Below are 21,272 nucleotides of genomic sequence, written 5' to 3'. Positions count from 1 at the left end.
GGCCTCATAAAATAAGGTCGGCGTACTTTACCGTCCCCTCTGTGATTCGATATTTTTATTGTGTCGTACACGTTTCAAATGTTGGCTGCAAAAGAGCTGTTTTTAGAGGAATTTTAGGTTATAACCTCAAATTCTCCTAAAAACAGTACTTCGAATAATTTCTAGAACGTTTTTGACTTAATAATCGGAACTCTGATAAGAACAAAATTCGCCGACCTTATCTACTAAGGCCGTGATTAGAGTGTTACATTTACGACTAGTTAATAATATTTCAATTTATAATTTTTTAAATTGAAATTCAATAGCTTAAAGCTACAAAGTTTCAAAGTGACATTTGAAAATTACTTTTATTATCAAAGGTAATTAATTTTACATGTATTGTATCAACTATAAAGAAGTTTCATTTGAAATTTATTAATTTTATAATTCAGGTATATATTATCCAACTAATATTTTTATATTTAATTAACAAGTTGTATTTAATAAAATAAATACAAATTTAACAATTTCTTCTACACTACTCGCTTATTTAACGTAGTTTGTATAGTTTGGTTGTAAATGTATCATGCCTTTTTTTTTCTTCAATTGACTTAATGTGGACCTCATTGGAACTGTCATAAGGCATTACTTTAGGGCAAAATGTATTATGCCTATGTTTTGCAAGTTTTGAGGTTTGATCCTGTTCCACTAAACTTTTTATGGTTGCCCATCCTCTCTAGCAAAAATATAAAGCGCCTTAGAAGTAAACTAGATATAAATTGTAAAAGAAATTTAATTTTCAATAACTTAGTTGTTTTAGTGTTCTTCATTATTTACAATTCCATGTTTTCTTCATCTTTTAGATAATATTTATTCCTACAAATTCCTTATTAACTTATTAGAATTTTCTATAAAGGTTAATATTTTTTTTTTCATATGTTTTTTTATACATATGTTTTTCTAGTAAAGTTGAAAAATTATAGTTATACATTTATTATAAGTCTTAGTATCTGGTATTACCTGGATAGAAGTTTTCGTAGATTAAATTGAGTGTAATTTGGTGTTGAAGTAGCTTTTAGACAAATACTTCGATTAGATTTTAATAAATATTAAATTGAAATTTATATAAATAAAATTAAAACTATATTAAAAATAGTATGTGTTTAGCGTTGATAATGGTAACATTGTTTCCGAAATACGTATACGCGACTTTTCATTAATTTTTTGTGACTTTGAGTTTAATATTTTTTAGTTTTTTTAAATTAATAATATTTTTAATATAGTTTTAATTTTACTTAATTAATTAGCCACAAGTGATCAATTTTTATTATGAAATTTATATAGTATAAAAATTTAATTTTGTCATTTTAACTATATTATATTATAGTAAAATTAAGATGAAATCAGTAATANAATTATACTTATTAAAATTTTTTTATTTATTTAAAGTCGAAAAAGTAATTTTTAAATTTGAGTTAGCTTAAATAACCAATTTTATCATGCAACAAAAGTCAACGAATAGTTGCCGAATGGGTAACACCTTGATCTATAACGCCTACGGAACGAGGTTCAAATCCGTTTGTGGCTTCTAAAATTTTGCATTTTTTTTTTGAGTTAAAATAGAATTTTCAAATCATTTGATANACAGTATTGTTTTGATGTTAATTACATAAAAATAAGTTCATCTGTATTTTTTTTAATTAGTTTTAACTAAAAAACATTATTGTAGGTATAAGCTACAATTTTTGTCAAAAATTTGCTATTATATAATAAAAATTGATCACTTGTGGCTAATTATTTAAAATTAAAATTATAGTTAAAACATTAATTTAAAATTAAAAACTATAAAAAAGTTTTAACTCAAAAAGCCACTCAAAAATTCGCGGATATGTATTTCAGGAACAATGTTACCATTATTGATGCTAAACACATACTAATACACATAAGTATGTGTATTAGTAAAAGTAACTTTTTTATGGCTTAATGAGTTTAATATTTTTAATATAATTTAAAAATATAAATTAAAAATATAAAGTTTATTTTTGTATTATTATTCAAATTATTTATTATTTTATTCTATTATAAGTATTTATATTTGTATTTTTTCTAGAAAAATGTCTGATGATGAAGAAATTACTTATGTTAAGAAACCTAAAACCATTCATTATGGATCTCTAGAAGATCAAGAACGGGTTCGTTTAGCAGCATTAAGCACATCTGAAAATGACGAGGAACCAAAATCAAGTGGAAATATCAACATTTCAAATGGTAAATTTAACTTAAATTATATTTTAACTCAATTACATTAAAAATTCATCAATTATTTTTATAGAGTACTTTGATTTGGAAGATGCTATGTCCAAAGATAAACAAGCTTTGTTAGAAGAGTTTGAAAGAAAGAAAAAAGCTAGGCAAGTGCAAGTATCTACAGACGATGATGATGTTAAAAAAAGTCTAAGAAAATTGGATCAACCTATTTGCTTATTTAGTGAAGGTCCAGCTGAAAGAAGAAACAGATTACGTGAATTATTATCCAGGTAATATTTTACAAAAATCTATATTGCTTAATTAACTAAGAAAAAGTATCTTATTTTATTAATAAGTGTATTATTTATCTTTGGTATAAAGCTAAAAAAGTATGAATTCTGTTGCTATTATTTATCAGATTTTACAGATTTTTCTTAACAATACATTAAAGTTGTAGCTGAAAATATTACCTTCAAAAGTAAAAGAAAACATTTTTTTTTTAGTATTTTATCTACTTTCTACATTTGAAAAATAAGCATCATTTATGAATTATAGTGTACATTTTATTTAATAATAAATAAAAAAACCTCCTAATTGAAGTGCATAAGCACAGTGGTTTAATCAAAAAATAATTTCGGGGAATTTCTTTTTTTCTTATGAAACATTTTAGCTTCGATGCGAAGCTGAGAAGGTATTAGTTTTACTATAATGTGTTTTTTTTTTTGTGTCTTTTACCACTTTTTCTCAGCTCTTACCAAACCCCGATTTCTTTCAACGATATGTCAAAAATTCACCAATTGTATCTAGTCGAAAACATTACACTCAAAAATTTTAAAAATTTCCCTTGTTCCCTGTAGTAATAGGGGAAATCTCAAAAAAAATTTAAAATTTCAAAATAGCTAATTTGCGACATTTTTTCACTTTTTTTTTACTTATAACTTTTTTAAAAATGACCAAATCAATATAATTTATCTTTATATAGATACGTGTGGCACTTACTTATAATTTTGTATTTTTTTTTTTAAATTCTGTCCTCTTACCTGAACAAAGGGGGGATTTAAAATGACAACTTTTTCAACTTAATTTTTGAAAGTCCTCACTGTGCCACTACTCCACTGTGATGGGTTTTTTTTTTACTCTACATCTCTATTTAAGAATAATTGAAGCAAAAAAAAAAGGTTATCTACTAAAAAATTCAAACATTATTAATATTCTTGCGGGGTTACAATTTTTTAAGCTCCCCATCCCTTAGCTGTGTCAAGAAGGCTAGTAAAATACAATTGAGATTAAAATTACAAGCTAAATCCAACATTATAAATGAAAATATTTTTAAGTAATATAATTAGTATATATAATAAACTAATTATAATTTTTTTGTAAGTTGGAAAAATTTATTTTTATTAGAACACCATGTAATTTATGTTCAATCCAATTAATTTTTTATTTTGTTTATCATCTCATATTTTGGATTTAAGTGTATGTTAATCTGGACTTCGTTCTATTCAATCATATTCGTCTGTTTTTTTTTTTTCAATAATATTATTTACTATTATTTATCATTTTAGAGTGGGAGAAGATATTATTTTAAAAAAACCCGAAGAAGAGAAAGAAAAAAGACAGCAAATTAAAGATCAAGACACTACATGGTACCATGAAGGACCCCCATCATTATTAGATGCTCGATTATTTATAGCTGGTATGAAATACAAATTAAAATAAAATTGATTTAAGACTTTTAAATTGTTAATTATAAAGCCTGGCATATTTTTTAAATGCAACTTTTAATTTTATAATTTAATTTAATTCCAAGCTTGACTTAAATTGACATAGACTTTAAAATGTAATAAATATTAAAACCCAAGTAATTTTACATTTTTATAATATGACTGATATCAAAATTTAAAGTAAATCATTACTCTTATATCATATTATCCTAATCAAAAAGCTAAAGTTTATTTATAATTATCATAAATTTTGAATGTTAAATTACATTTGTTCATAGTAGCTATCCTATAGATAACTTTTAGGGGGATGGGTAGTGAGTTTTTTCAAAAGCTGGTGGACAATAAACAAAATTAAATAAAATATTTTTCAATATATTCTTAAAATTCTGACCACTAATGTATTAAGTGAATGTTTGGTGTGAACCCATCCCCTAATAGTTCTATGAAATTGCTATTGCTTGTTAATTTGTAATACATTGTTGACTGAAATGTTATTAGTGATTTGAATAAAATTGTTATTTATTATTTATTAATGTTCAACTTCCTCTCTAAAAATAATTGCTTGTGCCATATAGCCGAATAAACATGATATTTTTTGATAAAATTATTATATTTTATTTTTAATTACTTTTTTTCAGAGTTTTCCTTACTGAGATCACATTTTAGGTTAGAAAAATTAAGAGAAGAAGCTAGTATTCCTGAATCTACATTAACTGCTCGTTTGCAAGATTTACATAAATATACTACTTCTTTATCAATATATTGCAGTCAAATTGGTGATACAAGACCTATATCTTACTGCAGATTCAGCCCAGATTCTCAATTTATAGCCACATCTTCTTGGTAAATTAAAAAAAATTTTATTTATTCTCAGATTGATTTTATTTATTTTCTTTTTCTCAGGAGTGGTTTGTGTAAACTATGGTCAGTTCCTGACTGTAATTTAGTTAAAACTTTTAGAGGTCATAATTGTAATGTTTGTTGTATTACATTCAATCCAAATGCAAATTCTTGTGAGAATGGTTGCGATCTTGTATCATGCGCTAGTGATGGTTCGGTGAAATTGTGGTCAATGGATAGGTATATTATATACAAATATCAATAAATAAATAAATATAACAATAAAAATAAAGTATATCAAGAGTAATATCACATAGAAAAATATGGCTTATCCTGAATACAACAACAACCCTGTACATTTAAAATATTGTATGTTGTGGTTTAACTGCAGTTAAAAAAAAAATAATATTGTAATACTAATCATAATAATAAGTAATTAAATTTTTATTTTGTTGGTAGATAATATGTTAATTATTCATCGAGATAACTATTAATGGTTTAATAGTTTGTAGATTTTAGTAAATATATCTTTAGCTATAATTATTACTTATTACAAAATAAAAATTTAGCAAAAAAGAAGAGCCAATTGCTGATCTTGAAGGTCATGCTCCATTTAGAGTATCACGAGCAATTTTTCACCCATCAGGAAGATTTTTGGGTACATGTTGTCATGATAATTCATGGCGTTTATGGGATTTAGAACAAGCAGAAGAAGTGCTTCATCAGGAAGGTCATTGTAAACCAGTTTATTGTATGTCATTCCAATGTGATGGTTCAATAGTAGCTACAGGGTAAACATATGTGTTATAATATATTGTAATAATATTAAATTAACCATAATTTATAGAGGTTTAGATGCATTTGGTCGAGTTTGGGATTTGCGTACTGGCAGATGTATCATGTTTATGGAAGGCCATTTAAAATCTATCTACAGTCTTGATTTTTCTCCTAATGGGTAATTTATCAATTTTTTTTTTATAATTATTATAATTGAATGCTGGGGCATAATTTGAAGAATCATTTGTAGCAAGCAATTGCTAGTGTTGTATAATCTCTGAAAATTTAGTACTAGGGAAAAGTTGAAAATTTTTATTTAATAGCTTTAAATTTACTATTTTCTTAGTTTAATAAAAAGTAATATGAAGAATAAGAAAATATGACTAAATAATGACACAGATCGATCACTTGTTCAAGACTGGCGAGTTTCTGAAAAGTAGTTTATAAATTAATAGTTTTGACATTAAGCAATAAGGAATCGTAAAATGGATGTTAAACATTATTCAATAAACAAATTAAATATTTGAACTAATTTTTATAAAAATAATTTTTTTATAGTATTTAGTATTTTATTTTAAAAAGTATTTAACAAAAAATACTATAAAAAAAAATTAAGTAGTCGTTAAAAGTAAATAAAAAAAAAAAAGATAAATTGAGTTTACATAAAATATAAATATCTCTGCTAAGCTAAAAGGTTTATCTTAAGTTGAATTTTTAATTTATTTACTCATTTATGTCTAATTTCGTATTTTACTAATTTTGACAACATAATTCAATTATTTTATTAAATATCTTGTATTAAAAGATATAGAGTTTAAATTTATTTGATTATCTTGAAAATCTGCACTGGTTGTAGTATAAACAATGAATATTAGTATTAATTAATACATCAAGACAGAGATAAGCAATTAGTTTATATAGCAGGCCAATTGGTTAAACACATTTCTTTAGGACCAGAAATATAACAAATAAAGGGTGATTGACTAACTATGTTTCATGATTTTTCTTTAAAAATATTAGTATTATCATAAATGTAATTATTTTATTTGTTATTATAAATCTTTGTTGAGCTACTTGTCAAGATGTATAATGATTCCATCTTTATCCCTTAAATCAACATCAACTTTAGTTTTTCAAATAGCAACCTAGTTTTTTTTTTATTAATACGTTGATGGACAAAATCATATATTACTGTTATGACAGTATTGTTAAAATTTGACTTCTGGGGTCACTTTTAAATATTACTGCTATAACAGTGGTATAAAAACTATTCTAAAGATGTCATTACTGATATAGCAGTAATATTTTCAATGATTTCTTATGAAAGAGGAGGTTGTTCTGACACCATGCATCTCATAAACCAGTGGACACTTTATTTTTAGCTAAATCATATCATTAACTGTCCATCAACATGTTAATCTTATTTAGCAATAGTATTCTTGTAAATACAGTAAAATTAATATTTAGTGTACCGATAATAATTACCGGTTTATCGTACCACAACGGGAAAAACTTAAGTATGCTTGCTCCTCACTGACGTGAGTAATATTCACATCCCCTAAACTTTAATGAATCATAGATCGCTGATTATTGAATAAAATACAGACACAATGCTGAAAATACAAAATAAAATAAACTTTGGTGTTAAATGTTTTTGATGGTACAACTTTTTATCCTCTGGGAGCTAGATTTATGTTACACTTAATGATACTAGTTTATGTAATGTTTAGATACCAATTAGCTACTGGTAGTGAAGATAATACTTGTCGTATTTGGGATATTAGGAAAAGAGCTTGTCTTTATACTATACCTGCACATATGAATCTTGTTTCCGGATTAAGATATCAGCCTGATGGTGGTCATTTCATTGTTACCTCCTCTTATGATAATACCATTAAAGTAACAAATATAGTGGTACAATTTAATATTTTTACTTAATTTTTATTTATATATTTCCAGATTTGGGCAAATAAAACTTGGCAAATGTTAAAAACCTTATCTGGACATGATAATAAAATTATGGGTGTGGATATATCACCTGATTCGAAATTTATAGCTTCTTCATCTTATGATCGTACATTTAAATTATGGGCTCCAGAATACTCAAGTTAAAACAATTATTATTCATTAAGTAACTAAATAATTTGTATTTATGTTTTGTGAAATATATAAAATAGATTATTTTTATATAAAAAAAATAAACTTAATAATAAACAAAAATTTTTTATATAATATATTTATTTTATGTTTCTTATTTTTGCTATTACTGCTGCTATTTTTGAGGAAGCAATTGATGATGACTTTAAATTATATTCTTCACTTGGTAATTTGAGTAAATTCATAATTTGACTAATTGTATCAGTAAGTTTAACTCCCAATTCTTCAAGAACACATCCTAAGTATTCTAAAAAAATTATTAATATAACAATTTTTCTGTTGTAATTATATATTAATTAATTATATAAAAGAATAATATATATAGCATTAAATAGAGGTTTCAAATTATATTGATACTTAAATATCAATATCGTAAACATTTTTTAGCTAATTTCGTTATAAATTTCAAATATACAATTTTTTAATTGCCAACATTAATATTTATGTAAATATCATAATATAACAAATAATTTTAATATATTAATTGAAATATTGATTAAAATAATTTATTTTAATTATTGATTATTTAATTGATTTTTCTAATCATAAGCAATCTTTTGATAAATCATTATTTTTAAATCTATTAAATAGATTGCTACGATATATTCTCCAAAATTAATTTTAAAATATCAACTCTGCTTACATGCTCAACTATTATTTTCTTTCATTTCTAACTAAACTACTAACATTTTAAGTTCACTGATAAACCAATGTCTTATGAGGCCAACACTAGCATGTCATTTTCTATTTAGATGAATATATAATCTAAATCTTTAATGTGTTATATATACGATATATTTCTGTTATTTAATTTAAATATTAGAATTTTTAGTACTATTATACACATTCAATAATTAGTTAATAATTTTACTTATTGTAAAAGGGATTTAGTCCACAACTTTATTCATAATAAAGAAATATGGGATGGACATGGAGCACATTCCAATTACAAATAAAATTTTATTTAGAGTCATACCTTTATACAATACTATATGTATATTGTAATATTGATTGTTTTTTGCATTATAATAAAATATCACAAAAAACATTATCAATATTATATTATTTAAAACACTAATATTTATAATAAATATAATAATTACCTATATCTGCTGACAAATGTGAAGAAGCTACATTGTTTAGGTCTTTAAGAGATTGTATTTGCTTTACAAATACATCACAAGTGTTATTTGATAATATTCTTAATAACACATTAGTATAACTTTCCTCCTGATTAGCATCAGAATACCTCTGATCGGATAAAGTTAATGCTGTAGTTATTGATTCATTTTCTCTCATAAAAAAAGGGTCCACATGTTGAGGAAGTGTAATAAGATATTGTCCTATCTTAAGATAAAAAAAAATATTAATATATTAGATGGAATTGTATTAATTCCTATTTTTACAGTGTAATACCTGGGTAATATATTCTCCTGGTGCCAATCTATATGCATCAGAATAATTATCATTGCTAAATTTTATTTTATTTACTTGTTCTAAGTAATGAGAAATTGGTCGAAATGATATTTTATAAAAGGTTTGGTAAATATGTGAACATAATCTCTCTACTCCTTGAATTGTTTCTCTGAATAACTTCCATTCACTTTTAACTAATTATAAATAAATACTTATTAATTTTATTAATGATTAAAATATATTACTACTATAATATTCTACATAATTGTGATAAAAACTGTCACTTGACATTGTAGTGATTTATATAGATTATAATATAATAATATTAATAGTCCAAATTTTACTGTATTAAAGGTGATACTAGTTAAACTATTATATGAGTAATATAAAAAGTTGATTGAAAATAAACTTTATTATTTTAGTGGGAAATTTTGGCAGATAACAGTTTTTGAAACAATGCTGCAGAATTATTATAGTATTAATAAACATGTATACCATCTTTGAGAAAGCTGATAATAGTTTGAAGTTCTCTTTGTTTATCTTCTGTAAGTAAGTATTTAGAAGCATTTAAAGCACGATTTTCATTTGTTATTAGAAAACATTTAAATTCTGATTCCATTAGATATAATTCCCTTAAAAACTCTCCTAAGAATGATAAAATTCATATGAAATATGTATTTGGCCAATAATATGTAAAATATGTAATGTACTATGATTATTTTTTGTAATTAAAAAAATATACATTAGTAACTCATTTAATAGTTCCTCACTGTTATGCATCATCATCTAATGTCTTACATTCGAGTAGATTACCCAAAATAGTTGGTAAAAGGGCTAATGAAAAAATCAAAATCTACAGCTATTTATAAGTTTAATAATTACCAGTAGACTGTAAAAAATTTAAACAAACTTGGAACACGTCCCAATTTTCACCAATTTTAATATTAGCTAAAATTTTTTTCAGTATTTCTTTTCCTCCTTCAATTAAACTAGAAAAAATTTTCTATAAAAAAAAAATAGTAATTAAATTATAAACTTGGCTTCTATGAGAACATGTTTTGATTACTTACATTAATTGCAAATACCATTCCTGGAAAAGTACAATTATTAAAAATTGCACATCTACGCCTAGCTTCTTCTGATGCTCTAAAGCATGTCAATTGTGTTTGAGCAAACTCTTGCACTATATCAACTAAATCATTGCTAATAAATTTAATTTCTGTAATTTTTTTGGAATGCTCATACTCCAAATCTTTATAAGATGCAATTTGTGGAATTAAAGGTCTATAAATATTAATGAGAACATCATTCCAATTAAAAGTATCATCTATAACAAAATAAACTTCTTAAAATAAATTTAAATTATGAATTTATGAATATTTATTTAATACTTAATTATATAAAAATAAAAACATTAGGAATATTTGATAGCGATACTCTGTAAATCTAAACTTACAATGAAAATTTTAGTAATATATATTTATTATTTTGATCATTAAACTATATCTAATCATGATTATGCATTTTATTAACTATGGAGATCATTTGAAAAAAAAAATTATGATAAATTAATTTAATATATGTAATATTATAAGTAAAAAACAGCTAACATTTTCACTATAAAAACACAAAATAAACAAAAATTATTGTAAAAAATCATATAACAATTTTATTGATTGAGACTTAAATGTTAAACAATTTTAAAACTCATACTTATTTTTGAATCATTTTGAATGTTTTTAACAAATATTTCCGTAACAGAATATAAATCCAAAAGCATTATCAATGGCGCATTGTTATTTTTCATTGAAATATCAACTAATTCAAACATTGGTAATTCTAAAGTATTAAATAAATCTCCATATGACTGAATCAACAGTGCTTCAATAGCTGGTATTTCATCAATATTAAATAATTTTTTGTAAAGAATAATCTATAGATAATATGTGTATTTATATATATTTGATGAAAAAATATAGTTAAGCAAAATAAATTACTTGTTGTCTTTTGCATTCAATCAAAGATTCATAAAAATTTTCAAAAAATATTACAGGATTTAAAGTACATTTCTTATCATAAATTTTTGACGACCATTTTTTGCGTAACATATTTTTATTACACTTAATGTAGTACTTGATAATCTGATCATGCTTATCCAATTCCGTAAATATTTGAACAAATCGTTTTGATTCTTCTAAATATGTTTAAATATTTTTATATTAACTTTAACTTAATATCAATTTGTAAAATTATAGCATAGTTCATACATTTTGACAATTAATTTGTACATTTAAAAATAGCAAACATTCATACAAATTAAAACATGAAACAGAACATTATGTAAATCATTTTTTTTTAATTATCCTCAAGTAATTATTTTTGTTAATGAAACTTCAATATTTAAGAGTAAATTAAATAAATCTTCACATCATTAAATTAAAAAAAAAAAAATGAAAGGTCCTATACAAAAATCTAAATGATATTAGTATTACTCTGTGTATTAGACATCTATTTTGGTATTAATATTAGCTTTATTGGTAGATGGTAATGCTAAATATATAATATAGTTGTATTAAAAATTTGGAAACTTTATCTTTTTAAAAAAAATTAAAAGATATGTATTAAAAAAAAGAAAGTAGATTAAATCAGTCATTGTAAAAGACCCTATCATTGATATAATCTAGTTTTATTTTTTCAGTATACAAAAATAAATGATAACACAATTTTACCTATATTTTCACTCTCAAAAGCTTCATTCAGCATTGGAGTTAATATAATTTCTAGTTTATTTTTTAGTTCTTCTAACTGATTTTTTCTTTTGTCATAATCAGAAACATTTTTTAACACTGTTAATGATTTTTGCATCTTAGCTATTCTTTTTGTAACTTTTTCTAATTCTTCATTTTCAATAAGCTGAATAATATTTTTTTAAATTTATTCAGTTTAAAGCTCTTTTTAAATAATGATTAATTTACTATTATTTTTTCTTACAATCTCAATATCAGCTATTAGTTTTGTCCAATTATCTGCTTCTTCTAAAGCATGTTTTGTAACTTCCATTTTACATTTAATATCATCAAATATTTGCAATTTCGTTAATGATTCTCCAGTATTATTCTTAATCTAAAGAACAATTTTTTTTTAATTAATACATTAAATGGAAAGATATTTGAAAGTGTTCATCAATTTTATACTAGCTTGAAATCACTAAATTCAGTTGTTTAATACCAAAAGAATCTAGAGATTTAAATCAAAGACTATAAATACATCTGATAAATAAAATATCAAATTTTTATTAAAAAAAACTCCCTGTATTTTAAGAATTGAAATAAGTTAGAATGGACTTAAAATAACAGTTACAGAATTTATTTCTTGTTTTAAATCAGTGATTTTTTGTTTTATGTTAGTTGCTTGATCTTCAAATTTCTCAACATCATTAATAACTTTTGGTAAAGAAAATAAAACTTGTTCAGTAGATTCATCTAATACTTCTTGAACTTGTTCTACACAGAGTTGCAATTTTTTTAACATTGATGGTATAACCTAAAATAAAAAACATTTTAATTTATTGAAACAGAAAGTAGTTGATAAATAATTAAAATGACAATATATATATATATATATAAAGATAGTATATATTAAGANTAATTTATTGAAACAGAAAGTAGTTGATAAATAATTAAAATGACAATATATATATATATATAAAGATAGTATATATTAAGATAAATCAGATTGTAACACTCATGTAAATACCATGTTTGGACTTATTTTTAAAAATTGACTTTTATTTATTTATTTTTTATATAACTAGACAGAAGAAATAAAGGTATGGATATTTCATTGGAAAATTTTGTATCAAAACATATCTCAAAGAAAAATTTTATCTTCTGTTGCACTTAACATGTCATTATTATGGCAAATAATCTATATATTTTTTTCTGTATCAATACCAAATAGCTGTAATTGTCAGCTATTTGGTATTGCTTTAAGTGTTGCAATATATAAATAAATTAATAAATAACAGTAAAGTAAAAAAAAAAAAAAAAATACTTATGTTATTCAAAGCATAATTTAAGAGTATTTTATTAGTATAAATATATTACAAGCCTAAATAAAAAAATCTTGCAAATCAATAAAACAAAATTAAAAAATATAAAAATCATTAATTAAAACACTTCTAAGATTAAGCAGAACTAAAACTTATAAGATAGTGTCAATTAAAAAAAGGTAATTAAATTTTTAAAATTAAATATATTAAAAAAAAGAAAAATTAATTTAAAAAGTAATTGGAAATATTAATATTGATTAATACTAATTAATAATTATTAATACTTCTCGACATTCATTAGGAGGTTTTTCTGTTAGTTTGTCATTGATCCAATTCACAACATCAAAATCTTTTTCAGAAAATGGTGATATATTCTAAAAAAAAAAGAAAGATCATTAAAATGTTTGCAAAATCTTCATAATAACTAATTTTCATAATTCATAATTCAACTAATTGTATTTAAAATAAATTACCATTTTAATAAAATCAAAAACTCTTTTTAATACAAAAATGTTTGCTTTAAATTATGTAAACATTTGACTTGAAATTTACGTTTGAAAAAAATTAAATTAACTGATAAAACAAATGATACTATAATCACAAAATAGATAATACTTTATCTATTGTGTGCAGTAATCTTGCAGTAATTTTGCGATATGAGGACAGCTGATGTGATCGTAGAGGACGTGGGAGATCGTGTCAAGTGGAAGTTTAGGATAAGGGTGGCCGACCCTAAGTAGTTGGGATTAAGGCAAAGAAGAAGAAGAAAATGATTGTTTGCAGTAATCTTAAGAGGACATTATACAGTCAATTTTAGAGCGTAAAAACATGTCTTCTTAAAATGCATTTTACAGGTTAAGTACTGCACTTAGAGCAATAACACCCATTATAAAAACGAAAGAAAACAATATTTTGGAGATGATTTCATATTCGTTTTTGGATATATTGTATTAGTAAAGAGTTATAATTGATTGTAGTTTAATAAAAAAGTACATTTTCAAATTCAATTATTAAGTTTAATATTAGATTAATCCCAAAATGGAAATGAGATTGCCTTCGATATATTGTCCTCTTTCAAATTTTTAGTAGGCATTAAAGCCATAAATGTAATACAGAGTGAGTAATATGCATTCTTTTAAGATATGTTTAAGACCACTTTTGTAGATGTTTTTGTCGTCTAGTGCTACCCCTATCGATTATATTTTTAAATTATTGGCAGATGATGGTGCGGCGTGCAGTGTCGCTCGATATGTCACCAAAAACGTTAATATTTCTAGTTTCGATGCGAAATCTAGAATGTATTAGTTTTACTATGAAGTTTTTTTTTTGTGTTCGTTACCACTTTTTCTCAGCTGTTACTTTTTTAATTACTTACTTAATTTTCATGAACAACATGTCAAGAGATTACAAATCGTATCACGTTGAAGACAAAGCTCTCGAAAATTAAAAAAATTTTCCCCGTAAATTGAGTAAATCTCAAAATAATTATGACTTTTGATATCAACAAATTTTGACATTTTTCATTCTTTTTTTGATAAAAATACCTATAACTTTTTGAAAAATAATTTTATATTATAAATATCTTAGATATATTTCTTTCATTTGGTGTATTTTTTTTAACCTAGGTGTTTGGTTTTTTGACTGTGCACAAGCCTTGAAAAATCGGAAATGTACGCGTAATGATACTTGTCAGAGTCACCGATGTACAACAGGTCAAAATGATTCTGTTGCTCTTGGTCGGCGACTCTTAGAGGATACACCAACCACTTCATCTTAACGTCGTCTCGTTCCAAGCCGTACACATTGACAGACACGTTAGGGTTTCGTCGCTCAAATATTTTAATTTGGGACACAGGTGTGGGGAACGTCAACCTCGTGAAATCATACCTGTGTTCCTCGTTAAAATATTTTCGATCAACGCGATATTTGTGGTCTCCCTTGACGTGTCTCGCCAAAATGGAACACTTGAAGCAAGACTGGTCGATATTCTGTGGGTTGATGATTGCTTTTCTTTGATTAATCTCTGGTGGGACAGGAATAAATGATGAGCCGGCGAGGGGCGTATACTTGTATACGCTGAGCATAAGGCCGTCGATATGCGTTAGCGTGAATCCGCTACCCCTACCCGAGTACGCGTCTTCCTCGGCAAGCATAACCTCAAAATCTTCATCGACCGCACACCCGATATCCGTATCGGATAGCAATGCCCTAGCCCCTGTCTTGAAAGCACGGTCTTCAGACGGTGCTTCTGATCGCGGTATATGGTATGTGGCCTCCAATTTGAGATTATACTTGATCGGACGGTTACCTACGATTTCAGCGAGTCTGGCCACCAGCTCGGGTTTAACGGCGCGCAGAAAATCTCGATAGCTCGCGAAATTTTCCACGTTCTTCCGATAAAACCAAACGGCTCCTCGCTCCAATGCGGAATCGATCTCGGTGAAATCACTGGTATCCGTCAATTGCATACGTAACCTTTTCGACCTAATCGCGCTGTTGTTGGTCCTACTACGCTTAGCCGCCTGACGTGATGAAACAGATGTCGCGGAAGTAGCTTTAATCAAAAATGAAATAAATTATTTATTTATTGGAAAAAAATAAATAAAAAAGTAGGGGTGGTAAAATTAAAGAGATATTAAAATGTTAAAAAATCTACATGCCTGTTACAGAAGACAATTGCTGGTTCATGATTTTTTATTTGTGCGTGTAAAATATTAAAATAATAAATTTATAGTTTTCAAATAATCAACTGTGCGTTAACATCAATTAAACACGAATGTGACAGGATACAGAGCGTTTAACCGGTTATATAGTAAAATAACAGAATGCGTAGGCGTGAAAAAAGACAACGTTGCCATTTTTCTCATAAAATGGATACAACAGTGACCATTAATATATTGTAACATCTTTGGATATATGATTACCTAAGCGTCTGACATCCGATGATAAGATTCATACAACAATAATCATTACTGTGCGATGACCTCTTTAATGTTTGAATTATGCTGACCTAAGCGTCTGGTAACCGATGATAACATTCTTAGAAATTATAATGTCATAACGACAGACGTCGTCTTTGTTCTCATAAAATGCTGGCGCCTATGAACGTTATAATATAGTAATACATTTGATGTCTGGAATATGCTGACCTAAGCGTCTGGTAACCAACGATAAAATACTATGTAAAAATTAAATGCATACAACAGTGATTATTACTGTATGGCGACATCTTTGATGTTTAAAATATGCTTACCTAAGTGTCTGGTAGCCAATGATAAATTTGATGAAGGGTGAAGGGGTGAGGCGCGGGGGGCTTAGAACTCTCTATTTTACCCTACTTGTGTGTATGTGTGAGTTAATTTATTTATCTTTAAAGTGTAATGTATATTAATATACAAGCGATAGAGTAGGTAATTGATTTGACGCTATATTGTTTATACCCAACTAAACGCTAAATTGTACATTCCCAAACATCAATCATATTATGTCAATTGCCACCGGAATTTCTGGTAATCTTTTTCTTTGCCTTAATCCCAACTACTTGGGGTCGGCCACCCTTATCCTAAGCTTCCACTTGACACGATCTCCCACATCTTCTACGCTCACATCAGCTGTCCTCAAATCGCATTCAATAGCATCCCTCCATCTCTTTTTTGGTCTTCCTCTATCTCTTCTTCCTTCAACATTCATTTCTATAACTGTTCTTACAGCTTCCGATTCTTCTCTCCTCATAACATGACTAAACAATCTAAGTCTATTTTCTGTCATCTTATCCACGATTGACGCAACACCTATACTTCCTCTTATATGCTCGTTCCTTATCCTATCTTCTCTAGTCACTCCACTCATCCAACTAAGCATTCTCATCTCTGCTACACTTATTCTCTGCTCTACTTTCTTATCAACCGCCCAACACTATGAACCATACATCATAGCTGGCCTCACAATTTCATACTAAATTTAAAAACTATAATTAGTATTTATTCATATATTATATTTTAAAATCAAAGAACTACTAATCAGGATATAATTAAAGAAATAAGAGTTGATGTTGCTTTTGGAATAATCCACCAATTTCTCTAAATGAAACACTATCTACAGATTTTCATCGAAACGTTTCTTATGATAGTGATTTTAATCACTGTCAGATATCATCTATACTTGTCCCATCTATGCCACGCCCACACTGTGTCTCGACCCCGCTGAGCTATCGTTTTTTTATTTTGGTTATCTTTAGTTATACATTATTCTTGAATTATTAATTATGTAATACTTTTTAAGTTCATCCCTTATGCCTGGTAAGGGTGTTAACTTTGTTTTTTTAAATGGGAACACATATTTTGAATTTAATAAAATGTTTGAGTTTTTAATTTAATAGTAAATGGCATTTGATGTTTAGTATAACTTTAATTGTTTATTAGATATAAACATTTAAAATTTTTAATTTTTGAGTTAATATACAATGTATATTATACATGTGTAATACACAAAGGATTACAAATCCAGGTAGCTTATTAGTTTTTATGAGATCGATATTAGCAGGTACACAGCATTGTTATTATCAATGGTAGTAAGGCACGTTGTTGTGAGTTTATAAATATATTAATTGACAATACAGAAAGTATATGTATTGATATTCATAATTGATAATAAACAATACGTGCCTGTGACAGCAATGTTATAAAAAAGTTCATCTATTGCTTTAAATTTCAATGCTTAATTCATAAAAAAAATTTATAAGATTTATTTACATAATTTAATTTATATTTTAAATTTAAGCACCTAGTTCATTTAGTTTTTACGGTGTTGATAAAAACATTTTTTCGGTAATTGGATCAAATTTCAATCTCAGTTGAAAATACTTTTCTATAATTACTCTTCTAACATAAACATTAAGTTTTCTGGTTATAAATTTAAAAAATGATAATTTTACGTCATTGCCAATAATTTCATTATACTCTGAACTCATTCATTCCATAAATAATTCGTATCATACGGATAATATTCACAATGTTGTTCAGCTTCATCGTTTACAATACTTATTTTTACTACAAATATTTTATGAAGTTATTTCTATCACCAGTAACCCATGGTTTCTTGTGTAATAAATCTAAAGCATTCATGGCACCTTTCATTAATGTTACCATTGGAACAAATAATATTGATATTATTTATACGAGTTACAAATGATTCCATTTATTATGTCATTTACTTTAAATATTTTTTTTGAACATTATGTATGACGAAAGAGAGATATTGTAAAACTTTTGAGTACAGTAGGGTCTCGATAATCCGAACACAGGCTAATCCGAATGAGCTTGAGAATTATCTTATTGCTATAATATGTACATATTTATTTATAAATAATATATTCCGGTTATAAAATTTTTCGATTATGTTTGTACATCCGACATTGCACATGTACGTCGTTTAGATATGATACATTAGATATGAACATTGATTACATACATTCGTCAGTTGAGTGTCATACTGCATAAAGATTGCTTTACACTGCGTATTTGTAACATTTATTAGCGTATTTTCTTAAAAAGGCTCCACGTAAGCATGTTGCATTAAAATTACAGGATAAGTTAGAAGTTATAAAATTAATTAACAAAGGGACCAGCTACAGTACTATTTCAAGACAATTTTGGATAGGTGTATCTACCATCAGTGATATTAAAAAAACAAGGAAAAAATAGAGAAGTTTGTCATTGAAACGGAAAATGGTCCAGGTAAGCATAAAACGTTGAAACAACCAGAAAATCCAAATGTTGAGAGTGCAGTCAGAGTTAACTTGGTAGCAGCTTTGAAAAAAATCAATCTTAAAGATGTTGTTTTTAATTTGGCTAATTGTTGGTTATCTGTCTCGTCACATCTGATTAAAATGTCATGGAAATATCTTAGTCCACAACTGGTGGATGTGAACGAAACCAATGAAGTTCAGGGGGAAAACATTATCCTTACCCCACTTTTAGACAAGTTGGCTCCAAACACAGCCATCACTGAGGATGAAATTCAACAGTGGGCATCTGGGGGCTGCGATGAAGAGATACAACACTAGGAAATTTTAACTGATGATGAAATCATACATGCCGTGACCAAAGAGGATATTGAGAAGGAAGAAGATGATGAATTTTTGCCCCCTTCAAAAATATCTGCTTAGATGACATTATAGCGTTAAATACGGCCATACAGTGGGCTGAGCAAAACGATGAAAGCTGTGAAGTACTTATGTTGCTTAGACGTTTATGGGACAAGGCATACCAATCCATAATAGAAACCTGTGTACAAAAAAAAATAAATCAATATTTTAAATAGTAAGGTTGGTTGCGTATACAGTCATATGGTGACTTGTTGTGACCGCCCCATCAATATGTGATTGACCGCTGATAAAAATAATTAAACGAGTTCCACGCGACTCGTTAAAACGAGTTAGTATTATTCTTTTCGCAATTAAAAACACTCGCTCGAGTATCGTTGATACCAAACTGAACGGTATATTATCGTTTCGTTTTTTTTCTTATTTTGTGTTTTTTTAAAGCATCGCAATGGTGTATACGCGCATAGTTTCGCATACGCCAAAATTCGCCATCGTCGGGACGAGTTAACTTCATTTCCACGCTGTGGAACGCCTTCAGTACCAAGTCTCCTGTAATTCGGAATCCAGCCGCAAACCAGGTCACTGCCATCTGTGGATGTACAGGTCGCCTTTATTGTATTATTTTACATTACTATTAAATAATCTATTAATGTACCTATGTATATATTTCTAGTATAGTTAAGTTTTACTAACATTAATTTTAGTGATATGTTATGTTTGTATAATATTCTTATATAGAAATATCAATATATGAATACTCTCAACATCTATTAATAATCTTCCATATTCTATTGTCTACTTCTACTTAGAGTGTTATCCTTTTAAATTTTAGTTAAAGGAACACTCAAACAAGGTTCATAATTACATATACCCATAATTATATTAATATTTTTATACTTTCATTTTTATTTTATATGTTATATATTTTATATATTCTTTTGAAATTACGAATTTTTACACGATTAATACAGATAAAAATACAATTTCATAATTTAAATTACGATAAAATTGATGTTTTTTTTTAAGCCATCGGTAATCCGAACAAATCGCTAATCCGAACGACCCTTTTCCCCAATCTCGTTCGGATTATCGAGACCCTACTGTATGTGCATCCAATATATACAATAATGGCTCGTATTTTTTAATTACGTAGGTGTTTCAATCAAACTTATAAGATAATATATATATTTTTAAATATGTTATATAACACACATCTTTCATATTTTCCCATTCCGAATACGTTAGTAACTTACCTAACTGATCAGTGGCGTATTTAGCCCTCTAAATACGCCAATAAATACGGGGGGGGGGGGGGGGCTAGNTCCCATTCCGAATACGTTAGTAACTTACCTAACTGATCAGTGGCGTATTTAGCCCTCTAAATACGCCAATAAATACGGGGGGGGGGGTCACATGGGCACGTGCCCCACTAATTGACGGAGTCATGTATATATTTCATCAAGCAATGTAATAATGTATAATATCATCAGAGAAAATAATTTTTTGGTTATCGTTAATAAGATGGCTTTATGAAATGTTATTCGATATAGTTGTCCTGAGAAATGTAAGAGGCGAAAGAGTAGTAAAGTACTACAGAGAAAATGGGATCGTTATAACGAACACCAGATTTCAAAACTCCAATAGAAGAATATATACATGAAAAATGCCAGGCGATATTACCCTTTACCAAATAGATTACATACTATTGAAAAATTGCTTTAAGAACCAAGTTAATTTCTGTAAAAAATATCCAAGTGCTGATTGTGACAGTGATTACAATCTAGTAATGGTGAAATGCGAACTTTGTGATATGAAAAACCACAAAGATCAAAATTACAGCATGACAAATATAGTGTTAGATTATTTAAGAAGGAAACTTAAATGAACATTTGAATAAAAAATGGAAGAACATAAAATCAATTATCCAAAAATCGGCGGATACCGTGTTGACAAAAAAAAAAAAAAAAAAAAACAAAAA

The 21,272-nt window shown here is 26.7% G+C and overlaps 2 protein-coding genes across 3 annotated transcripts; one reads left to right on the top strand and one right to left on the bottom strand.

Moving 5' to 3' along the window:
- Positions 1–60: 60 nt before the first annotated feature.
- LOC126906566 (U4/U6 small nuclear ribonucleoprotein Prp4) lies at positions 61–7,799 on the top strand. 2 transcript variants are annotated; one of them, XM_050687147.1, is made up of 10 exons: positions 61–359; positions 2,090–2,247; positions 2,312–2,516; positions 3,792–3,922; positions 4,589–4,793; positions 4,854–5,030; positions 5,360–5,581; positions 5,638–5,745; positions 7,298–7,466; positions 7,527–7,799. In XM_050687147.1, exons 2-10 carry the CDS (start codon positions 2,094–2,096, stop codon positions 7,677–7,679), a joined length of 1,524 nt encoding a protein of 507 aa, XP_050543104.1. In that variant the 5' UTR covers positions 61–359; positions 2,090–2,093; the 3' UTR covers positions 7,680–7,799. The 2 variants fall into 2 exon arrangements, with proteins under 2 accessions (XP_050543104.1, XP_050543103.1); XM_050687146.1 differs by having other exon boundaries at positions 61–431.
- Positions 7,800–7,804: 5 nt separating this feature from the next.
- Positions 7,805–13,796, bottom strand: LOC126906565 (conserved oligomeric Golgi complex subunit 7). The gene is made up of 13 exons (XM_050687145.1): positions 13,665–13,796; positions 13,476–13,565; positions 12,501–12,683; positions 12,132–12,263; positions 11,870–12,053; positions 11,138–11,334; positions 10,854–11,073; positions 10,211–10,467; positions 10,023–10,143; positions 9,636–9,785; positions 9,141–9,334; positions 8,828–9,071; positions 7,805–7,971 (listed from the first exon to the last, which is right to left on the bottom strand). Exons 1-13 carry the CDS (start codon positions 13,665–13,667, stop codon positions 7,805–7,807), a joined length of 2,142 nt encoding a protein of 713 aa, XP_050543102.1. The 5' UTR covers positions 13,668–13,796.
- Positions 13,797–21,272: the final 7,476 nt, after the last annotated feature.

This window comes from Daktulosphaira vitifoliae, unplaced genomic scaffold (genome assembly GCF_025091365.1).
Source record: "Daktulosphaira vitifoliae isolate Bord-2020 unplaced genomic scaffold, ASM2509136v1 Scaffold_5, whole genome shotgun sequence".
Classification (NCBI taxonomy): domain Eukaryota; kingdom Metazoa; phylum Arthropoda; class Insecta; order Hemiptera; family Phylloxeridae; genus Daktulosphaira; species Daktulosphaira vitifoliae.
The sequence above is the reverse complement of the archived record's forward strand: the minus strand, read 5'-3'. Positions and strand labels throughout refer to the sequence as shown.